This window comes from Homalodisca vitripennis, chromosome 1, assembly GCF_021130785.1.
Source record: "Homalodisca vitripennis isolate AUS2020 chromosome 1, UT_GWSS_2.1, whole genome shotgun sequence".
In the NCBI taxonomy this organism is placed as follows: Eukaryota; Metazoa; Arthropoda; class Insecta; order Hemiptera; family Cicadellidae; genus Homalodisca; species Homalodisca vitripennis.
Window position 1 is genome coordinate 100,434,072 of NC_060207.1, and position 21,190 is coordinate 100,455,261.

The window sequence follows — 21,190 nt, forward strand, 5'->3', positions numbered from 1 at the left end:
GGCTTCATCTTGTTTAAGAGCAAATCCAAGTAGTATTGGCTGTTCATTGTACGCTGATAGTGTCATTGGCAAGAATAATGTCATCAATTCTAATTTCAAGTGAGGGAGTGGAATGTACAACTGGTCGGCCAGAACGGTATACGTGTCGGTGGAGATCGAATTGGGAAGCTATCGAAAATATAAAGAGTCTGAAGTTACTATTTTCAGTCAAACTGTATATTTTTACCTCACCAATTAAAAGTGTATTAACCTATGTTAACGCAGCTCTTTACAGTTGAATAAGGGTGGAATAAAATTATAAATACGTAAATAAGTTGTAGATAAACCAAAACAGCAAACATCAACTAACACAAGACCACTCATCTAATGAATAAGTATGCAAGTCTACTAAATAATCCCAGACTGCAGTTGAGCAATACAACTGGAAGTATAAGTGTCGGAAAGACAAATTAAACTTAAAAGCCGTTACAAAATCAAAATATTTTGGATCAGTACTTTTCCGTACCAGATCGTCTAACATGTGCAAAGAACGGGAAAGTACCGGAATGTCCCTGGTCTGACAATTAGAAAAAGAAACTCATCACTCGAGATAGTACGTATAACGTAAGAGGTACTATATACATAATTTAAGTTCAACTATTCGTTTTTCTATCTAAAATATAAGTATTTTATGCACCTATCTACCAAATATATCTAACACAAATAATATAAAGAGATAGAAGATTACATTGTATGCTTCATTTGATATTTGAATTACTTTTTTAATGTATTTCGTCTTTTCAACACCTGTTTTCGTTCCAAATAATAATTAAAGTTTCCTATAGTAAATGTAGAAAATGTATTACAAATTAATTACACATACAAGGTAGATCATGTGGATTGAGTAATGCAGATACATCTACCAACAATTGGCAGTTAGACTTAAGAATATCAATAATACACTTAATACAGTTACAAAATAGAACTAAAAGAGTAGTGCAGGATCTGACATTTATTAAGTCATTGTAAGGTTCTGACCAAAACCAAAGCACAGGCATTCTTCTTGAAAAACTCATAACTATAGCAAAAGAACCGAAATCCGACGAGCAGTATTCACATGTGATTCCGTCGTATAGGACCGAAAGTAGGTAGTGTAAACAGTGTAGTATTTAATTCTGAATATAACACGTGTTATCTCGTTCTCCCAGAACACGGAGCTCTAAGTGAAAGAAGATAATGACCTTTAATGTTATCATTCAGTAGCTTGAAGAGAATGGTGAGGTCAACCAGCTTACGACGCATCATTAAAGGGTCTTATTCAAACTACAATGCGATCTCAGTAACAGAAGTGTCGAATTACAAGAACCTAAGTGTTCGAACTGACTCTCACAGTTTTTCTTAAGATGAGGAGAACAAACACTGGCACAGTAATCAAGGTGCTTCCTTACAAGTGAATTGAACATTAACACAAGGGTTTTCTAAAGGGGTCATGTAAACGACGAACAACACAGCCCTAGAGATTTGTTAGCCATGTTGCGTAAGTTACTAATCTGTAACTCATGACACAATTAATGGTAACGGTCAGATCCCGAATGGATGTATATCATTCCAAGGATTCAGAGCCAATAGAATAGTTAAAAAAGAATTAATGAGATGTCCTGTGGAATCTAACTACCTTACAATTTGAGATGTTCAAAGACAATTACGTTGGTTTTTGTCCATTCATTAAGAGCGTTAATAGCTATGTAAAGATCAGTTAAATGAAATTGTAGTAGTAAGTATTATAAAACTGACATAAATTATAAGATAAGCCTTTGGTGAAACTAAGAATTTTAAAACAAATATTTCATACAGTATGTTGAAAACATGTTGTATACTACATCCGAAAACTCAAATTGGGAGATTATAATAAGAAACAGCTGTATTACAGCTGTTCAAAGATAAGTCAGAAACTATTATGTTATGACGTATGGTACTTTTAGTAATTCTAGTTATTCAGTGAGTGTCACTGACAGTGAGATGTATGGAAATATAAACTTAGTAGGTTTTGCAGAAAATTAAAACATTATTTTATCGATTTCTTTGACACATATATAAAAGTAAATGGTGTTATTAATTTTACTTCAAGTTAGGATTTGTTTAATAATTTAGGATATTTTAATTGCCTACCTTTTGGATTGAACCTCGGAAAAGAATACAAAATTATTCTTAAGTTTGTTATGATATACAAGTTTTAATGCAGAAACCACTCGTCGTTTAAATGTCATTTAGATAAGCCAATACACTCCTAGTAAGTACATTTACCTAAATTACGAACATATTATTATACTTTTAGTTGAAACTACTACAGTATGTCGTAAATTGGTAGCCTATTTTATGTTGCATATAACAATTTTGTAATATATCACAGTTCATTTTATTAGTTGTGTAGGTATATTAAACCAATGAAATAAGGTTTATGTCAATTTCCAACTGTGACTGTATTAGCCTAGAGTAATTAATATGTAGTCTATTCATGTATGAGGGAAATGAGCTAAAGTTGGGAATTGTGATTGTTTTGTGATTAGGTTATGCTCAATATATTGTTGTTATTGTGATAACAATACTGGAGTGTTCCAGCGTATCATCACCAAAACTCACTGTATAATAATTTTTTTTTAGATACTGTTTTCAACTGTGCTTTTATGTGTGTGGATGCAGTATTTTAAGGGTAGGGTACGATAAGCGGACCCGGTTTATATATATATATATATATATATATATATATATATATATATATATATATATATATATATATAGGCCTATATATAAAATCAGTCTAGACTATGTATATTTACACAAAGCAACAAACAAAACAGTGTAATTTGGTTACTTTTAACTTGTCTTGAAAGATAAATGTGTCTGACACCTTGTGACACAAATAACACATGTAACGTCACCATTGTACTTGCGCCCAGTAGCCCTTACTAAAATACCATAATTATGATTTTACTTTCTTTAAATTAATTTTAAACAACAATGTCAAAACAAATAACATTATAGGATTTAAAGATTGTACTAAACAACATTATTATTCTCTAAAATAAGAACAGCTGACAACTTTAAATTATGAATAGGACAAACTCATAAATAATAATGAAATGAGAACAACATAAAAAAACATTTATAACAGGACGTACAAAGTATAGGCCTACAAAATTATTTATGTTTTCTTCCATATAGGCTAGCAATGATTAGCCGTTTTTGAGAAATTGTTCAAGCATCTTTTCTAGAAAACCGTACTTCTCTCCAGCATAAATACTCACTGCAAGCAGATCGGCTGATATGCCACTTTTTAAACTTTATTTCATGGCCCTCCACTAGCTTTTGACTGTCTGTCATTATCTATAAAAGAAAATACATTTACTATATGAAAAAGTGTCTGTAGTTGATACAAGTTAGTTATTGCTCAAAATCAGTATCGGTTAGTTATATCGAAAGTTATAATTAAGTAATATCGTTTGTCAATATCGATATAAAAACCGGGTCCGCTTATCGTACCCTACACCGAAAATGTACTACTTTGGCTTGCTGAAAAATACAATCACTTCACTTTTGATTATTACAGTAACTAGCCTATACAATCACTTCACTAGATTACTACAGTCACTTAGTTTACTGTACTGCTGATAAATTTGTGTCACATTAACTATGCAGGGCTTATTTACATTATTACTGTAAGTTAATTAATTATGATTTAGGTAGTAAAATAGATTTACAGTGTACTAAATAATAAGATAAGTCCATGAGAGATATTTTCGTTTTATTATTATACAGCCTAACACAAATATGATTAATTAATGACACATTTTAGTCCTATTATTAATATAACAATTTTACAAATTCTCTACTATTGTCAATCAACTGTGCAATGCCACTGAAAACCATCGTAAAAGTCTGGAAATTTTGCTGTTTAACACATTCACGATGAAATGTACCCCATCGGGTACACGCGATCTTTCTTAACTGTCGTCATGTATTTTGGTTGTTTAGGGTAAAACCTAATTCTGGGCAATTGCTGTGTCAACTTCAATTTCTTTCATGTCTTAGTATGACCATAAGGCAGTCCTTAGAAAGTAATAAACATTAAAATAAAGTGTTGGAAACAATTAATTGGTAACATTATCAAGCGATCAGAAGGTTCATTGTTCACATGCTTCATCGCTTCTTATCTCATCCCATCTGACGAGAGGTTGAGGCATTTACATATCAGCATAAGTATGATTTTGAAATACTATCGCAAGAGAATTTTATGTTTTCATGCCAGCAGCATGTGGTGGGGGCAACGACTCATGGAATTCTGAATGGTACTTTCCCGTGATCAGATCACACCGAATGATTTGGCACAAGAAAGTACCAATTATAAAAGCCTTGGCTTAGCCACTTCTGCTACCCTGCAATGTTGGAAAAAATGAACATCCCTCGAGATCGGTTAATTGAATATAGGTAATTAAATTTACATTTTTACCCAGGCATCTATATAAACATGTATTAGATGCCATCATGCACTGAACTGATTTGACTGTAACCGACATACCAGTGATAACATGAAGACTCTGAACCTTCTGATAACTCAGTAACATTCTAAATGGTTTTCCAACACTTAATTTCCATGTTTTGTGCATTCTAAGGATTACCTTATCATCATACCTACTAAAATAAGAAATAAACTGAATTTGACCCAGTAATTGTTCAGAGTTACCTTGTCCAGCAGTAAATTTAGGATAGCCTCATTGTTGGTAATTTTATGTACAGTTTACTGATATTGATATATTGATAGGTCATATCTAGTTTATAAAATCACTAGCAGTTACCTGCGGGTTTGTACGCAATTTCTTTTTGAAAAACAGGGACACAATGAGCATTTTCTTTTTAAATGACATTTCAAATAATCCTGAGATAAGTGGATAGTCACCGAAAGATATTCCAATATCTTGACCCATTTTAGATTTAATTTTAAAGTGGGGCTGAAGTCAGAGTAAAACTGTTTTTTTTATAAAAACCTCTGGAATTTTTCAAGTTTCTCTCCAATATTTCACAATATTTTATTTAATTGCTTCAACGATTTCAGTAACAATCGAATTATTTTATGCCAGTGTGAAGAAATCCTAAGTATAACGAGAGATTAATGTCGAAGTCCTTAGCCTTTCAATCAACATACTTATGATATATAAATGATGGCATTTTACTGTAGTTGATAAAATTCCGATTAAAAACAAACCCTATGTAAATATAAATGTAAAGTGTAACTGCCTTTGACAGATGAATAAAAACAAACGTTTATTATCATCTGTTTAAATATATATAAATTACTATACATCTTGACTTTGATAGGTTATTAAAAATTTATTTGTAACTATGCTGATTAAACCAAGTCCGTAAATATAATGGATAGTGGGGTGTTATGGGAGTTTTCAAAACCAATGGGGCGTAGCCTAGAAGAATTTTCAAAATATGAATAAGCCTATATGTTAACCAAGGACACAAAGAATGTCCATGGAAAGTTTAAGTACAATCGGACCAATAGTTTTTACATGATTGAGTAACACACACATACACACACAGCCACCATTAGATTTCCATATAATAGGCTTATATAGTATGATAAAGGTTTTATGGGTATAAATATTATTATAATAGAATGTGTAATTAATATATATTTTGTTAATTATTTTTGTTTATATAGATGAAAAGAAAATAAATGAAAGTTTAGTTGTGTTTTGGGATTTCTATGTAAGTTTTTTCTATCATATTATTTTCAGTCTTTATATTAATATTAACAGAATGGATTGTAGTACCTAGTAGCAGCAATTTTGAATTTATTAATATGTCAAGGAGAAACAGGATTGAACTAATCAAAAGTATTATTTGAAAAATTATAATAGTTCAGATGAAGATAACATTTCACCTAAAGCTGTTTATTCATCCAAAACAAGGGGAATAATAAAAATGGTTTTATCACAAATTCAAACCTGGAACCAACTGGGAATTTTTCATTTATTGCAGTAAAATGGCTAGCACGGTAAACTAGATTTGAGAGATATTGATTAGCTTGTGGACTTTCTAAGGAATCTCACTGTAAACAGATCAACACACTTATTTATTCCTAAGTAACAAAGCAGAAAGTATTTAAACAAATTGTAAATGACAAGAACATAAGTGTTACAGAACAGTTTCATAATTTTTTTAAAATAATTAATTCCTCACAGTACATTTTAATCTGTCTTAAGACGTTATTGTCACACTCCCCTCACTGGCCCGTACTTGTGAATGGAGTTCCCTTGATGAGATGGTGCTGATGGTACTTATTTTCGGTATTGCTGATGAAAAGCTCAGTGATCATCTGTTGCTGGACTATGACCTAATGGAAATAGCAATAACTGTGATTCCTCATTCAAAAGGAGTACAAAATGAGAAGGCTGTATATCCAAGGAAGTTAATGTTGAAGCAGTTAATGTTATAATAGTAAATCACCTACTTCTGTCATTGATCGACACACGTATTCTCGTTGTCAAAAGGATTCTCTGGCTCAGTTACGGATGTATCCAATCCAGCCCAATAAAGTTTATGTGGTAAGAGATCATTTCATCACAGATCTCTGCGACCAGCCAAAAATGTGGAGTGCCATGTATTCCAGAAAGTGGTTCATTATTCTTCTGTGTGCAGATCAAAATCTTACATTAGAACTTTATATTTTGAGTCTCTTTCGGAGGTAAGTAGAAACAGGTCACATTACAAACCATGGGAAATTGAAATCAAATTTGAAGGAAAACTATTACTATTCAAAGTAGATTCGGGAGCTGAAGTCACAGTAGTACCACCTGATATTGCTGCTATGACAGACATTAGACCTACCTACTCTTGTTAAGTTGTGTGCAGCTGCTGGGGATAAGTTAAATGCTCTAGGATACATTCAAGCTAATCTTAGCTATAAAGTTGTTAATATATAGCAACTGGTACATGTGGTCCAGGGAATTAATACACCTTTACTGAGGTAAGCGGTACAGGACTTGAGAGTGGTATTTTTTATCTGAAGTAAATAAAAATGCTAGTTAGTTCTTCATTAAATACAATGAGATGTTTGCTTGCCTAGATGTAATACCCAATCAACACACCACAAAGTTGAAAGATAATGTCAAAATCTATGCAATAACAAGACCTAGAAGAGACCTTTATCTTGAATGGACAAAGTGAAGTCAGAAAAAACACTGTAAAAGACAGTGTCATCACTCCTGTAGAACACACTACTGAGTGGTGTTTACCAACTATAGTTGTTCACAAAGCTAATGGAAGTGTTCAACCCTGTGTAGATTTAACTAAAGGACTGTATTTGTAGGCCTATTGTCCTATTCCAAAAATACAGAATTCTTTCAGTTTAATTGGAAGGAGCAAAGGTTTTTTAAAACTGCATGCTAATAGCAGGTTTTAACAAGTTAAATGAAAACCCACAGGACATTTCAAACTTCCTTGCACCTTGCAGTTGTCAATTTCTCAAACTTCCATTTGGAATAACATCTGCATAAGAACACTTCCAAAGATGCAAAAGTAAAATGTTTGTTAACCAGATAATTATAGCACTTGTAGCATTTTGTGTGTAGATGAAAACAAATGGCAGTGTTTTAATATGAGGCAAAACTAAAGAAGAGTATGATAAAATCTTCAAAGTACTAGATAAACTGAGGAGTACAGGCATTACTCTTAACAGGGAAAAAACATAATTTGGAAAATCAAGTACCTTTGATACTTTTTGTTGAAGAAAGGAATATTTCTAGATCCTGAAAAGACCTCTTCTATTTTACAGTTGGAACCTCCCCAAAAATGGTGAAAGTCTGTAGAGATTTAATGGAATGATACATTTTCTAGCAGAAATATTTACCTGACAGTGCAAAAATAACTACTTTTATGAATTATGTGTTAAAGGCTGGTGTTCCTTGAAATTAGGACTCATTGCAAGAAGCATATCAAGTAACTTATATGTTAAATACATTTTCATGTTTAGCTATATATGATGAGAATAGAGAAACAATTATCTCATGTGACGCTTCTCAAAAGGATTTGGGTGCAACGATATCACACCCGATATATAAGTAGTTTTCTTGATATCTTACTAGATATGTACCAAATGAGAATGGACTTTTGTAAGAAGAAGAGCAAGCAAGGATGGACTTTATTGAATTAAATATAATGAATATATAAAGACAAACGTGATGGATTTGAAAATTTGGAAAATAAAATACTTAAAGATTCTCTAGTTTTTTAAGGTAAAACCCTTTTAAATGTTTATAGATATTGAATGATATATTTGTTGAGAAATTATTTCAGTGTAGAGAAAGATTTTGGAAGCTAGAGGAAGTTAAATATAACATAGACATTTTTTTCTATTTGTAAGCAATTTTAGTTCAATTCATAGAGGGTAAATCTTATTATCAATTCAAGAAGATGGGTCAGCAGCCCTGTTAACTATGAGTCAAGATCTCTAAATCCAGCAAAGAAGAATTACGAACATAATTCTCTAATTCGTAATAACTCTTAAGAACATAATTATAGAGCTGTCAACAATCAAAGAGCAAGATTAATTAGAGACATCCTTAACTCTTGATGCTGAACCTTGTACCCTAATAATTGAAAATTAAATTTATGATCCTAAAATTAAATATGGAGCATTACACTCAGAATTAGAAGACAGACAAAAAGACTGAAAACAAAATTGGAACATGTTTTATAATACATTGTAAATCTAAAAAATGAAAAAGATCTGGAAATTTCACATCTATAGAATAAACTGAAAGTCAAAGAAATGTTGATAAATGAATTTAATGATTATATGGACAAAAAAATCTATTATGAACACAAAATAAAAATTCTGAAAGAAACAGTGAAAAAATGTACTTAACTAAGAAAGTAAAATGAATTTGGCTAATTCAATGTTTCAGAATACCAAGGATTAATATAGAATGGTCTCAGCAATAACTGAGAATATGCTCAATATATGCCAAAGCTACAAGATCAATCACTAAAAGAACTTAATAATGAAGTGAAAGGTTTGAATGAAGCATTGAATATTTGCAAACTTGATGCTGATTGTGAAATAAAACACTGCAAAGGGAGTAAGAAAACTTCATAATGCTAAATGGAGAACTTTTGGAAAATATTTCATTTCTAGAGTCCACCATTTCTACATTCAACTCAGATCATAGTGTCAACTTCCCTTCTGATGACAGCCTCTTGGCTCAGCTAATTGTGTGTTAAACAGATATGGGAAAAGAAAACACGCAGCAGCCATCAAAAAAGGTTGATAGTCTTGAGTAAAAAGCTTTAATAAATTTTGATCAATGTTTTTCTTTTGAGAGACACATCTTTTTTTATACCAATGATTTGATTGATGATTGATTTTTAGGCTGAAAGTCAATTGGGCCAAATTTACTGGTGTTATCAACACCTGGCAGAGATTTAGATGTTCACTGCAAAGCATAACCATGATCAATATTCTGTTTTCCAATATCTGCAGACTAAATAGCCAGACTTTTTGGTACCACTGTTGTACTGGAAATTGAATTTAATTCAATTGTGGGATGTTTTTTTTTTTAATATGAGCTTTTAAGTTTGAAATCGTACCGTGGTATGACATGTCCAGCCCACATTGGTCGCACTTGGCAATTGTATTATTAAAGTCAATTATAGTAAAATAATTCCAAATCCATTCCTTCAATCCATTGCAGTAAAAATAATAACTTAACACTTCAGAAACTAAAAAGTAAACAAAAAATGTAGACTAATAATATTACACTCATAAACTATGCACCTTCACTTACTCCACTCACAACTCAGTTAATATTGTACTCACAACATGAAAGTCTAGTATTCATTCGATTCAAGTATCAACAAGTCTATGGTGACTAATGTCTAGCTTCACCCACCACACTACATCACCCAGACGCCAGACATGGGTTTGGTGGTTCGGTTGCCGGTGGAAGTTACACATTAGTGGATTCTCCGCATCAGATGTGCAGTGTATTAGTTGCAGAGTGACAACTAATGTGAAACATCAGATGTTGTTGTTTTCGGCCATCCCTACTGTACAGCATACAAGCATGCCAATATTATTAAACTCTTTTTCAATAATAATATTTAAAAACTTGTAAATATTTCACAAGACTACACCAGAGGATCAATTATAACTTCCCATAGTGTAATAAGGAATCTGACTTACTACAGAACTCCAGGATGAAACATCATCCAAAGATGACATAGGAGGAGTCAGACAAACCTCCTTTGATAAAAAAACTGAACAACTGTACAACAAAATGCTGTAAGCTCCAATAAGTGAGCAAGGGAAAAAATCTGAAGGAAAGTGAAACCAGAATAGAATAGAATATACACCTTTTTTAAAGCACACACTAATAAAAAAAACTATGCAAGACCAGGATCAACCACAATTCACATTTCAAACACCAGCACACTGTATAAAAGAAAAACTAAAAACTCTTGGCCCATATAAAAATCTCCATCAGGCCACAAACAATCACAGAATACTTCACAAGATTGTATCAAAATAGCTTTATAATGGTTACACTACTTAGTACTATACACTAAAACCCACCATCATAATTTTGGCAGAATATGGCTTAAAACCACAACTTGGCACTGACAAATATTTATGGCTACACACTGATAGCTAACTTCAGTATAGAAGACCATCGACTGGGAGGAGTTGCAATGCATATTGAAATCTCATCAGGTTCAAAGGAGAACAAGTGTGTGATTACTGTGTGGAGCTGCATTGGGAAGATTTAGCATGAAGAATAATTCTTTCTAAGTGCTGGTATCTATCGACCACCTGGTGGACCAGTAAATCAAGCGTTTGAAGTAATGTCTAATATAGCCTACTCAATTTTAAGCAAGCTGAATCAAAATCTTTAGTGACAATGGATGATGTTAACATCAATAGCCTAGCTCTGAATTCTGAAAATTTATTTTTTTTTTAAGAAGAACTACTGTGCTATGGTATAAAAAGACTCCCTCTGCCAGCAACTCTAATAACCAATATTTCTAAGACCTCCATTGATTGCATGTGTACAAATATCCCTCAAGAGTTTATTAGTAACACACCCCATTCATTACAGGCCTCTCAAACAGCTTAGAGAATGTAGACGTGATGGAAATGGATCTGAAACTATCAAGATCATTGAACTTTCCATTTTTATGTAAAGGTTTCACAATAGACATCTTTAAATGGTCAGGAAAGTTTCCTTTCTAAAAGAGAGATTTATTATACGTACTAGTGGGTGGAGAAAGAGATGAAGACAAGATTTATTAAGATTTGAATTTGGAAAAGTTCTCAATATGACATGTATAATTTATGTGTGTGTACATTTGTCTTCTGATTTCCATGTCCAAAATATTGATGTAAAATATTGGAAAGTCTTTCTTGCCAAACAAAGTCTTCTATCAATGTCTTGAGGCTTCAAGGAAAATCAAAACTTCTGTAGCAAATATAGTTTTAATTACAATCTGGGCTATTTACCAAATAATCTTTAAAATGAAGACATTTAATAGACAATACACAGAAAAAGTAGATAACACTATATTTAAATACAATTTGGTTTTGGATATGACAATAAAGTTTTATCAATCGACAAACAAGTTAGGACTGGTATTGATTCTAATGTAGATGATATTACAATAAATGAACAAGTTGTAGATAGTAAAAGTATGATTTAGTTGAACTTGGAAATTAAAGTTTGGAGGTAGAGTTTGTAACCTTATGTTGCAAGTAGAATGTTGGGATTAAAACAGTGGAAAGTAGATGGCAAGAGACTAGGAACTTAAGCTTTTGGAACACATCAAAACAAAGAGGTTTATTTTCATTGTGTGGACGGTTTATTGGTCATTTCCTCTAGCAATTTGGCTCTGGCCCACATATAATTTTGTTTAGAGATAAACTTGACGAAGTAAGCTTTGTTAATAACATACAATGAAGGACATGAAAGCTCTTGTATTTGGAACATGGGTCTTAGCTCCATTTAAGAAAAGGAAATTATGATGCAATACTAGCAGACTGGCAATAGGATTTTGCATTTAAATTAATGGTGAACTAGTTGAGGATGCTTCTTGGTTGAGGAAAAAGAATAATTCAGTGCCCATTAACTTAGCTAAATTGGAAGCAACATTGAAAAGATTGAAAATTGCTTTGAAATTGGGATTAAATAACTATTTTAGTGTATGCTAGTGTCATCTATATTAACTCAAGATCATTATATTAAGACTCATGATTCACTCGTGAAGCAACACAAAGAGAAAAACCTTACTGGTTTGAGAAAAAGGTTGTATTTGTTGAAAGACCTTATCAGTGAATGTGATCTGAATGTTCAAATAAAACTTGTTAAATCAAAGTTTTACAAGACAGATTCCACAATGGGAATTCCCAACAGGTGATTGGTTATTAAAAGTAATATCAGTTCATCTGTACTTGGTGAGGGTGAGGATGTAAATAATAAAAAATTATTCCAAGTTGTGCACAAAACATATAACTTTTAATATCATTTTGACTCTTTTAACGGCTAAGTATTGTCATCCAGATAATGATTCTTTCAAGTATTAAGTACTCCATTTTCTAAACACAACATAATATACGTTCTTGAGTTACTTTTATCAACTCTTGAAATACCCTTCTAATTTGTTCTCAAGATAATACAGAGATGAGTTTGTCTTGATAGCAGTGTTGGCTAGTTGAACAGAAGTTTAGTAGCTGTTAACACACAGATTGTGGTCTCTTTTCAAATATTTTACCATGAGTTTCATCACTACAGACGTAGCAACTAAAGCTACATGTTTTAATAGTGGGTTTCTACATGTAAATGTTTGTACCATAAGTATAATCAAGTTTGTCACATAACATTAAATATTGAAATGCTGTATTTATGAGCTTTGCCAAGTAAATACTGGCAGTACAGTATCATAGTTAACAAGTCTTACTCTACTTTTTTATGAGCATGCTGATTTGTTTCTGTAACATCAAATCAATAACATTGGCAATAAGATACTGCTCAAAGAAATCGATTTGCCTAGAAAATTGCCAGTGATAAATTGAAATGTAGACTAAACTGAAATGGTAACATCAGAGTTTGTTTCTTCATTTACATCCAAAAACTCATTTTAGCTGCTTCACATGGTTAAAAGTTCAGATCTACACCAGTGTTGTCAAATTCCTGTGTCCATGTTCTCAACACTTCCATCGTTACTTAGTCCGGCAAATAAATCAGCACGAGTAGAAGACAAGTCAATCATTCTAACGGGCTCACTAGTTTATTTTTTATCCTTTATATATTAAGGATAAAATTATACCTTGATATATTAATTGTTCGAGGTAGTATATGTTTACGAAAGTTTGATCAAAGTCAGAATTATCCTCTAATATCCTTTTTTGGAAAGATATTTGAAAAGCACCAAATAAATAGTTTGTTTGTGACTGTGAGTTATATTTCATATCTTAGTCCAATTGAACAGATAAGATTTTGAGTATTCACCATCATTAGGCTTTATATGTCACAAAATTAGGACATTATTTTGAGGATCGGAATTTATATTCTTCTTTATTACATCTGGAGACGAGGATCTGCCTACTTAGAATCTGTCTAAATTATCCTCTTCAAACTCCGTAACTGAGTAGTAAGCTTAATGTTTTAAAAACTTTTCTATAGTTGTCTTAAATCTCTTATAAGGTATATTTCTGTATGGTACTGGCAACGTATTAAAAGTCTTATGTCTAAATGAATTAGACTAGTTTTAGATTTCTCTAGGCTAACATTGTTAAAATCTAAATTTTCTTTGTTTCTTGTATTATGGTTATGTATCTGAGATCTTAAAGTTAATTTGTTAAAATGGTCTTTGACATACAAAAAAATATAAAGAATAAATATACGAAGTAGGGTTAAAATACTAAAGTTAATGAAGTAATTTTTACAGGATGGATTCCAATCCTTGAAATGTAGTGTTCTATTTTTATAACATGTAATGATGGCATGTCTGAAATGCTATTTTCTTTTCAAATCAACCAAACATCAATAATGCATTTTAAACAATAAATACAATTATTTTGAGTGGATGGGCAAATTTTAAACTAAGTAAGTGAAATAAAAAAACTTGTGTTTTATTTTTAATAAAAATTTATATAGAAATAACATATTCCAGGTTAACTTTATAACAATTAAAAATATCTTGGCTCTAATAATTTCTTTTCAATATGTTTTATATTCTTTTTTTATTTTGTAAGGAAGTTTAGCATATGCAATTATTTTTCAACAGCAAGATCAATTTTATAGATTGATATATAAATTGCTTTATAATCTTTGTTTGTGTTGAAAACCATTTTTATTGCATAAAATGATTTTTTTTACTAAATTAAATTTAAATATGATGTTGAATTCCGGAATGAAGATTTAAAATAGTTTCATAGTTTTATATAAAAATACATCTAAATATGTCGTCAACTTAAACATAAAGTGTTGTAATTGCTTAAGCACAATTTTCAGGAGGGTAAAAACTAAATTATGTCTCTCTTTTAATGTTTTTCATGAGCAATTGTTGTAGTCATGAATACATTTGTGTATGTGTGTGGGTGTGTTTGTGTGTAAATTCATAAAAAGTCACTACATCATATGCTTTATCTTTTGTCACATAATTTTAGGTTGAGTTCTGGGGAAAATATTTTCTTTTTTAAATTAAGGTAGTTACACCACTTTGGATGATTGTATGGATAAGCCCAATAAACTAAATGTTTTTAAGGTAATCAGCATACAATTTTGAATAAATTTGGTATATAATAGGATTTTTCTCAATGCACTACAATTCTGGTTGAACCTTATAACCGGTTGGCCTTTCTATCCCAAACGCTAAGCACTAATTCATATATTTATTGCAAAAAATATTGGTGTACGTTAGTGCTGCTAACATAAATTTTTATGGAAATGAAATTAACATTAAGTAACTGTGGTTCTCGCTGAACATAAGAATATATAAAACTTAAGTTATGTAGTATAACAATGCAATAATGAATGTGCAACATAACGCATGAACAGTTAGCGGAGGAGCATTGTATAAATGAATCACGATCTGGACACGTATTAGTTATAGGGTTAAATGCAATTTAGGGATAAAATATTTTCTGAAGCTATAACACAGCAAAACTAAAATATGATTAATGAAAATGTTTGTATTTTTGTGTATGTGAAACAGTGAATAACATGTTACATTCTGGGCATTGAATGTGGTTGAAATCAGATTTAATTAAAAAATAAAGAATGACTGGATGGCCTAAAACACAATACCACTAGTTCACCTCGTAGAGTTTGTATACCATATTGAGGATTAAGACATGATTCTCTACTTCATTTAAATTTCCAGATTTCCAGTAGTACATAATATGTAAGATAAAAATATTAAGTAATGAAAAATTCTTTACAGTAAATTAAAAAATAAATTTGAAGACGTATGTGGCTTCTTGTCTGTTCTAAGATGCTTTAAAGTTGAAAGCCTAAATTTGCTTGAAGCCAAAATTATAAACATCTGTAAACATTTCTTCCGACATTCCTGTGTTGTTTACTGGTGAGCATGAGCATGTTTACAAACTAAGCACATTCAGAATATCCCTGCGCAAATCAGGTGGTACATAACAGACTACACCTAAACATATCAGGTGGCAGAACAACATCCAGACTAGCAGGTTCTGCCCCGTGCTGTGTTGAAATTACAGTATAAGAAATTTACTTTCTTTGTTTTGTCATTATAGTAAGCAGTCCAATAAAATTCACACGATCTGTTCATTGATCATTAAAATTCTGATATCTCTGATCATCTTAATTCTGGAAGTAAATAACCAGTCAAAAACATGTATAGATTTAATAATTATTTTATATTTTCCAGAATGTATCTTCATGTATCTACATTTGAGACATATACTATTCTAATAAATTTTATATAATATTGCTTAGAACACATTATTTACAAAATACATGAATCAGATTAAATAATAGATTCACTAGTACTGTATTAAAAATACTTGTAATGTTTATCGTGCGGTTCCAAAACTTGCCTCAATATGCACGGGAAAACAATAAAATTACAATTCTTTCAAACTGCCTTGTAATATTATTGAATGTATTAATTATGTCATTAATGGTATGTAATAATAATTAATTGCTCTTAACTTCCTAGGAAAATGGAAAATTAATACAGTTCAAAATATTTTAGAGGATTCCACTTGCTATTTAAATTTATATACAGAATCTCATATATAACTATTATTCAAAATTAAATCTTTAGGTACAAAATAAACTTTACTACTTTTTACTATCTTATTATTTATTACCACTTTTAGTCTGTTGATTTTTTAATGATTGATTGGAAATCATATTCTTTCTAACTATTTCCTGGTTGAATTACCATAACACGCTTCTGGGAAAAAAGCAGATTCTGCTGCTCTACCTTGGGAGAACACTAACATGTTCTTATTATTTTTATAACAACTTTATTCGAACAAAACTGTTACATAATATACATTGTTGTGTGTTATACATTCTCAGTTCAACTATTGTGGTATTTTAAAAATAATTAAGTTTTTAGGATAAATCAAATTGAAAAAATACTCATATGTAAAAAAATGTTGTTTATGATGTCATATAAAAATAACAATAAAGTTTTTATGTCACGTGCATCTAAACATTAAGATTAAACTTTTCAGTAAAACATTAGTTGCAGAAAGTTACAAGTAGTTCCAATTGTTTTGTAAGAAAGCTGTAAGTCGAAGGAATTGTGATGAAAAATAACAATATCACTGTCAATGAAGAGATTGATAAAATGTTCATATTTTATTACACCTAGATATCATTCTAGGTATAAAAACATACAATGAATAAGTAAAACAATACTGATTATAGATATTTCCATTAGTAGTTCCAAAAGTAACCATATGATGGCAGCACAATGCAGAGAGCAATAATAGAGCAGTTGGAGACAATCAGAGGTTATTGGAGTTGGAGGCTCCCCGTCAAGGTGAATCCACAGGAAAGAGAACTTAATGGAGATATGTGTTAACACATCTCTGCAGTTCTTAACGTTAAATTGCACATTTTTCAACTGTTTAGCTAATATTATCAGTTTTTATATGACTTAAAATCTTTAATTAAAAATAATACAAGACTTCTTGAGTACTTTAAAACTTGATTTCATAACAATCAGACAACAATATTTTAAAATGTTAAAGGGAGATGCAAATATTTAATAAATGTTGAGTTCAAGTCAAGTATATATTAGGAATGTTAAAATATTAATTTTTGTGGTAAATTTTGTATGCAAAATTTATGATATCACAAGTAATAAAAGGCCTCCATCATAATATACTACTTTGTAATAAATACATACTACAGGTATAAACAAAACTGTTTCTCATTCTTAGAAGGATGTATTTAAAATAGTTGCTCCAGCTCAGTCAGAAGAAATAAGTTGACTTTGTTGGAGAACTTAAAAATTATTAATTTATTCTCATGGGTTATACACGCACTCAATATCTTGAAAACTATTCCAGATGCAATAAAATGTTCATAACCAAAAGTTTAAGAAATGTTATAAGCGTTCCAAAACAGTTTGGGTTTTTTTCTCTTATTTCATAAATAACAGACTTGTGAAGTTTGAAAAAGTTTAAACAGGCTCCATATTTAAAAGAAATGGCTTACCAAGCTGATCAATGAACTTAGCCAAGACATTTATTTGATAAATTTTTGTACCAAGTTTCAATTTAATGGGGTTTTTTGTGACAGTTATCATTCCCACAAGCCGTGTTGTATATAAATATAAAAACCACCCTGTTATATATGAGCTGTGTCTCATAAATATATAACATTTTGAATTAAATTATTTTTGGTTGTGAGTATCATGTTCAGTGTAATTATGCAGATATTTTTGATAAGTGCTACTACCATCAGGGCAATTGCAATAGCCTACTTTTATATAAAAAAATCTACCTAAAACTCTAAGCTAATAATCTTTACAAGGGATGTAGTTGCCCATATAATCTTGTAACTTGGTTATTATTAAGTGATAAAAACATTTCACTTGAGCTGTCAGTAAACCAGTGGAAGGATCCTTCAGGCATAGATAGAATGTCTGTAGTGTTCAAAGTATTACAGGATTGAGGTGTGTTACATCTCCATTGCTGTTCCAGGAGCCAGGATGAGGTACAACAAGCAGGAACTGCTCACACTGGCCACGCAGCCCTCCCAGAAATTTGACAAGGAGGGTATCCTGCTCCTGCGAGAGCGCCAGGAAGGATTCTTCCGACGTACTGAAAGTGAGTACGGTATCAATTGTCTGCTGTAAGTAGGCCTGTGCTGCGGTACCTGTGTTTTCTTTATTAATTTATATTTCATTCATAGTGTTTTGAACTGTGTGACTGTTTTTATTTCTCTTGTTCTTGGAGAATTGTTGGTGTGGTAGCCAATTAGATAAGAGACTAGCCAGGGTTGTTCGTGTTTTTTATTTTTTTTGAATATCTTAATACTATGCATAAGTGTTCATTGTTTTATTTTGATACACGGATCTGCATAACCAACTAAGAATCCATTGTATTAACCAACTAAGATATAGTGATTTATGTTTTTTTGACCCATTGGCGACTATATTAATATTTTGTCACTTGAATCAGTTACTGCAACTTATTTCTGTAATATATAATGGTACGGAAGAATACGCGTTACAAAAGCTTTATCTAATAAAATCTCTTTCAAATGTTTATTAAAGAATTTATGGATAATAGGTACGATATAACAAAAATTGTAAATATCTACTTTTAGTTTTATCATCCCTTCAAACAAGATTTGTATTCCTTTTAAACATTTTAAAATAAAATAATATATTTTATTACATAACTTATTCAAAACAATTTTAAATGGTAAAACATTTTTTAAATGTAAAAAGTTGTATCACTCTAGTTTTATTTTTGTAGAAAAAAATAAGAAGTAAAACCCATCTGCTGATATGCTGATTTTGTAGCTTTATGTAACAAGATGGTTTATTGATGTCTTCAGAAGATCACCCATGAGAAAAAAATTTTCCTCAGATCCTGCAGAGTAATTGTCTATTGCACTGTCTAGCAGAAAGTTACTGGTTTTTAGTCTAAGTTCTGATTAGACAAGATAGTCTTGTTCTTAGTCGTCAATGGGTTAGTGTTTTTAATTACTACAAACATAGCCTTTACCATGCATGAAAATATTAATTTGAAAACATAATAGTTGTACAAAACTACAATAATTTCAAAAGCAAAAACTGTAAAAATATGTATCTTAGAAATTTAATTAGATTTTTTCATAATCAAATTAAGTTTGTGGTGATGATTATGATTATTGTAGTCTATAATGTCTTACACAAAATATTATTTAAACACTAATTATTAACTGAGTGTTCGATAAGTGCCAAGTTGACTCTCATACAAAGTTAAAGGAGTGGCAAATGATGCTGTGCGAAGGCCAATCCATTGTTTGACTGTATTGTGGGTTTATGGAAATATGTTAATCATTCTGGCGTTGCATTGTCACACACATTATTGGTTGTGACCAAGATCAAATATTTACAAACCCTTTTTGAATGGTTAAATTTTAGCATTAACATTCATCCATTCTTATGAAAAATTGTTAAAACATTGTGAAATTACAATAAACCTTTAAACATTTTATTAATAAACTAAAGATATATTATCAACTGACAGATAATTTGTATACTTTCCAGGTTATGATCGGTTTACGGTTTTAGTTAATGTTACTTAAATTACAGTCATATACTTATACAGTATAATTAAAATTTAATTTAAAAAGCAAAAAAGTTTATATGAATGTATGTACTATCTCGCTTCATTTAGTGTCTGTCCATATGTGTTTTTAATTTTTAAAATTGTATCTCAGAATCCGTTGGAGCATCCCAAAAACTGTCAATTACACGTAAAAATTGCAAAAACTATTTATAGCGAAGTTAATGAAAAAATTAACAATACCAAATTTATTAAAATCGGTTGAGAAATAAAATGATTACATCAATTTTAATTTTAATAAACTATTATAAATAAATAACAAACAGTTAGGAGTTGTACTTAAGAACATACGTTCCACATGTAAAAAAGCATAAATACTCACCAAATGAAATTGATGTAATTATCAGAGTTTGAAAGATTTTAAATGCCGTCATTTTGAAATGGAAGGTGGTACTAGCTATTTAATTTTTTTATTTCCCCTTTAATTAGCTTAACGTAACTGCTAAGTTTCATGTTATATGCTCCAACGGGTTCTAAGATACAATTTTAAAAATTTAAAAATACATATGGATAGTCACTAAACGAAGCGAAATGAGATATTTCGTGTGTGCCTGCATATAAAATATTTTGCTTCTTTTTGTGTCTACTATCACATTCTGAAGTTGTGCCAACATCTCGCAAAATACCCTGCAACAATAATCGTTAGAGCCCACATGAAAGTGATGCATAAGTCTATGCATTACCCAGTGTAAGTGTATACTGTAAATAATTGTGATGTTGATTTCATTAATTTAATATATTTAATCATTCAAAATACGTTAACTCTTATCCAATTCGTTTTTCGTGTATAAGTATCAGACTGAATCCTCTGAATGGAAAACTGTCAACATTATCTAAAGCATAGTTTATTTGAAGGAAACCTCATGAGTATTGAATTATTGACTATGTCTACTGAATTTACTGCTGCTTTTAGTTTATGGCCCAGGTCCGACATTTGTCACACGGAACTGGACTGGAACTGTAAGCTGACTGTGTCATCTACTATTTTAAGCATTGCAATGAAATATTAGTAATTATATTTTTATTAGAGTGTGGAAGTTTAGAATAACTGCATAAAACTATAAATAATCATCCAACAAACAATTTAGTTCAAGTAATATTTTTAATTATTAAAGATCATTATTTAATTTTTTATTGACATCACATCACACATTTTATTAATTTTTATTTAATGTTCAGTTGATTATAACTATATATTCCATTTAAAAATAATAGAACATGTGAACAATTTAATACGTGTTGTAGATATAGTACATTATCAGATGTTTAACCCTAGAACTGGCAATCAACATTATAGTGTTGATCTGATTCGATTTA

At 30.8% G+C, this 21,190-nt stretch overlaps 1 protein-coding gene across 2 annotated transcripts in view; it reads left to right on the plus strand.

The window, feature by feature from the left end:
* Positions 1 to 1,960: 1,960 nt before the first annotated feature.
* The window catches only part of LOC124367576 (type II inositol 3,4-bisphosphate 4-phosphatase), a 69,197-nt gene continuing 49,967 nt past the window's right edge, over positions 1,961 to 21,190 (plus strand). For both annotated transcript variants that reach the window (XM_046824519.1, XM_046824529.1), the window contains exons 1-2: positions 1,961 to 2,269; positions 18,236 to 18,361. In XM_046824519.1, coding sequence (XP_046680475.1) covers positions 18,244 to 18,361 — 118 coding nt within the window. In that variant the 5' untranslated portion in view covers positions 1,961 to 2,269; positions 18,236 to 18,243. The remainder of the gene's footprint in view (positions 2,270 to 18,235; positions 18,362 to 21,190) is intronic.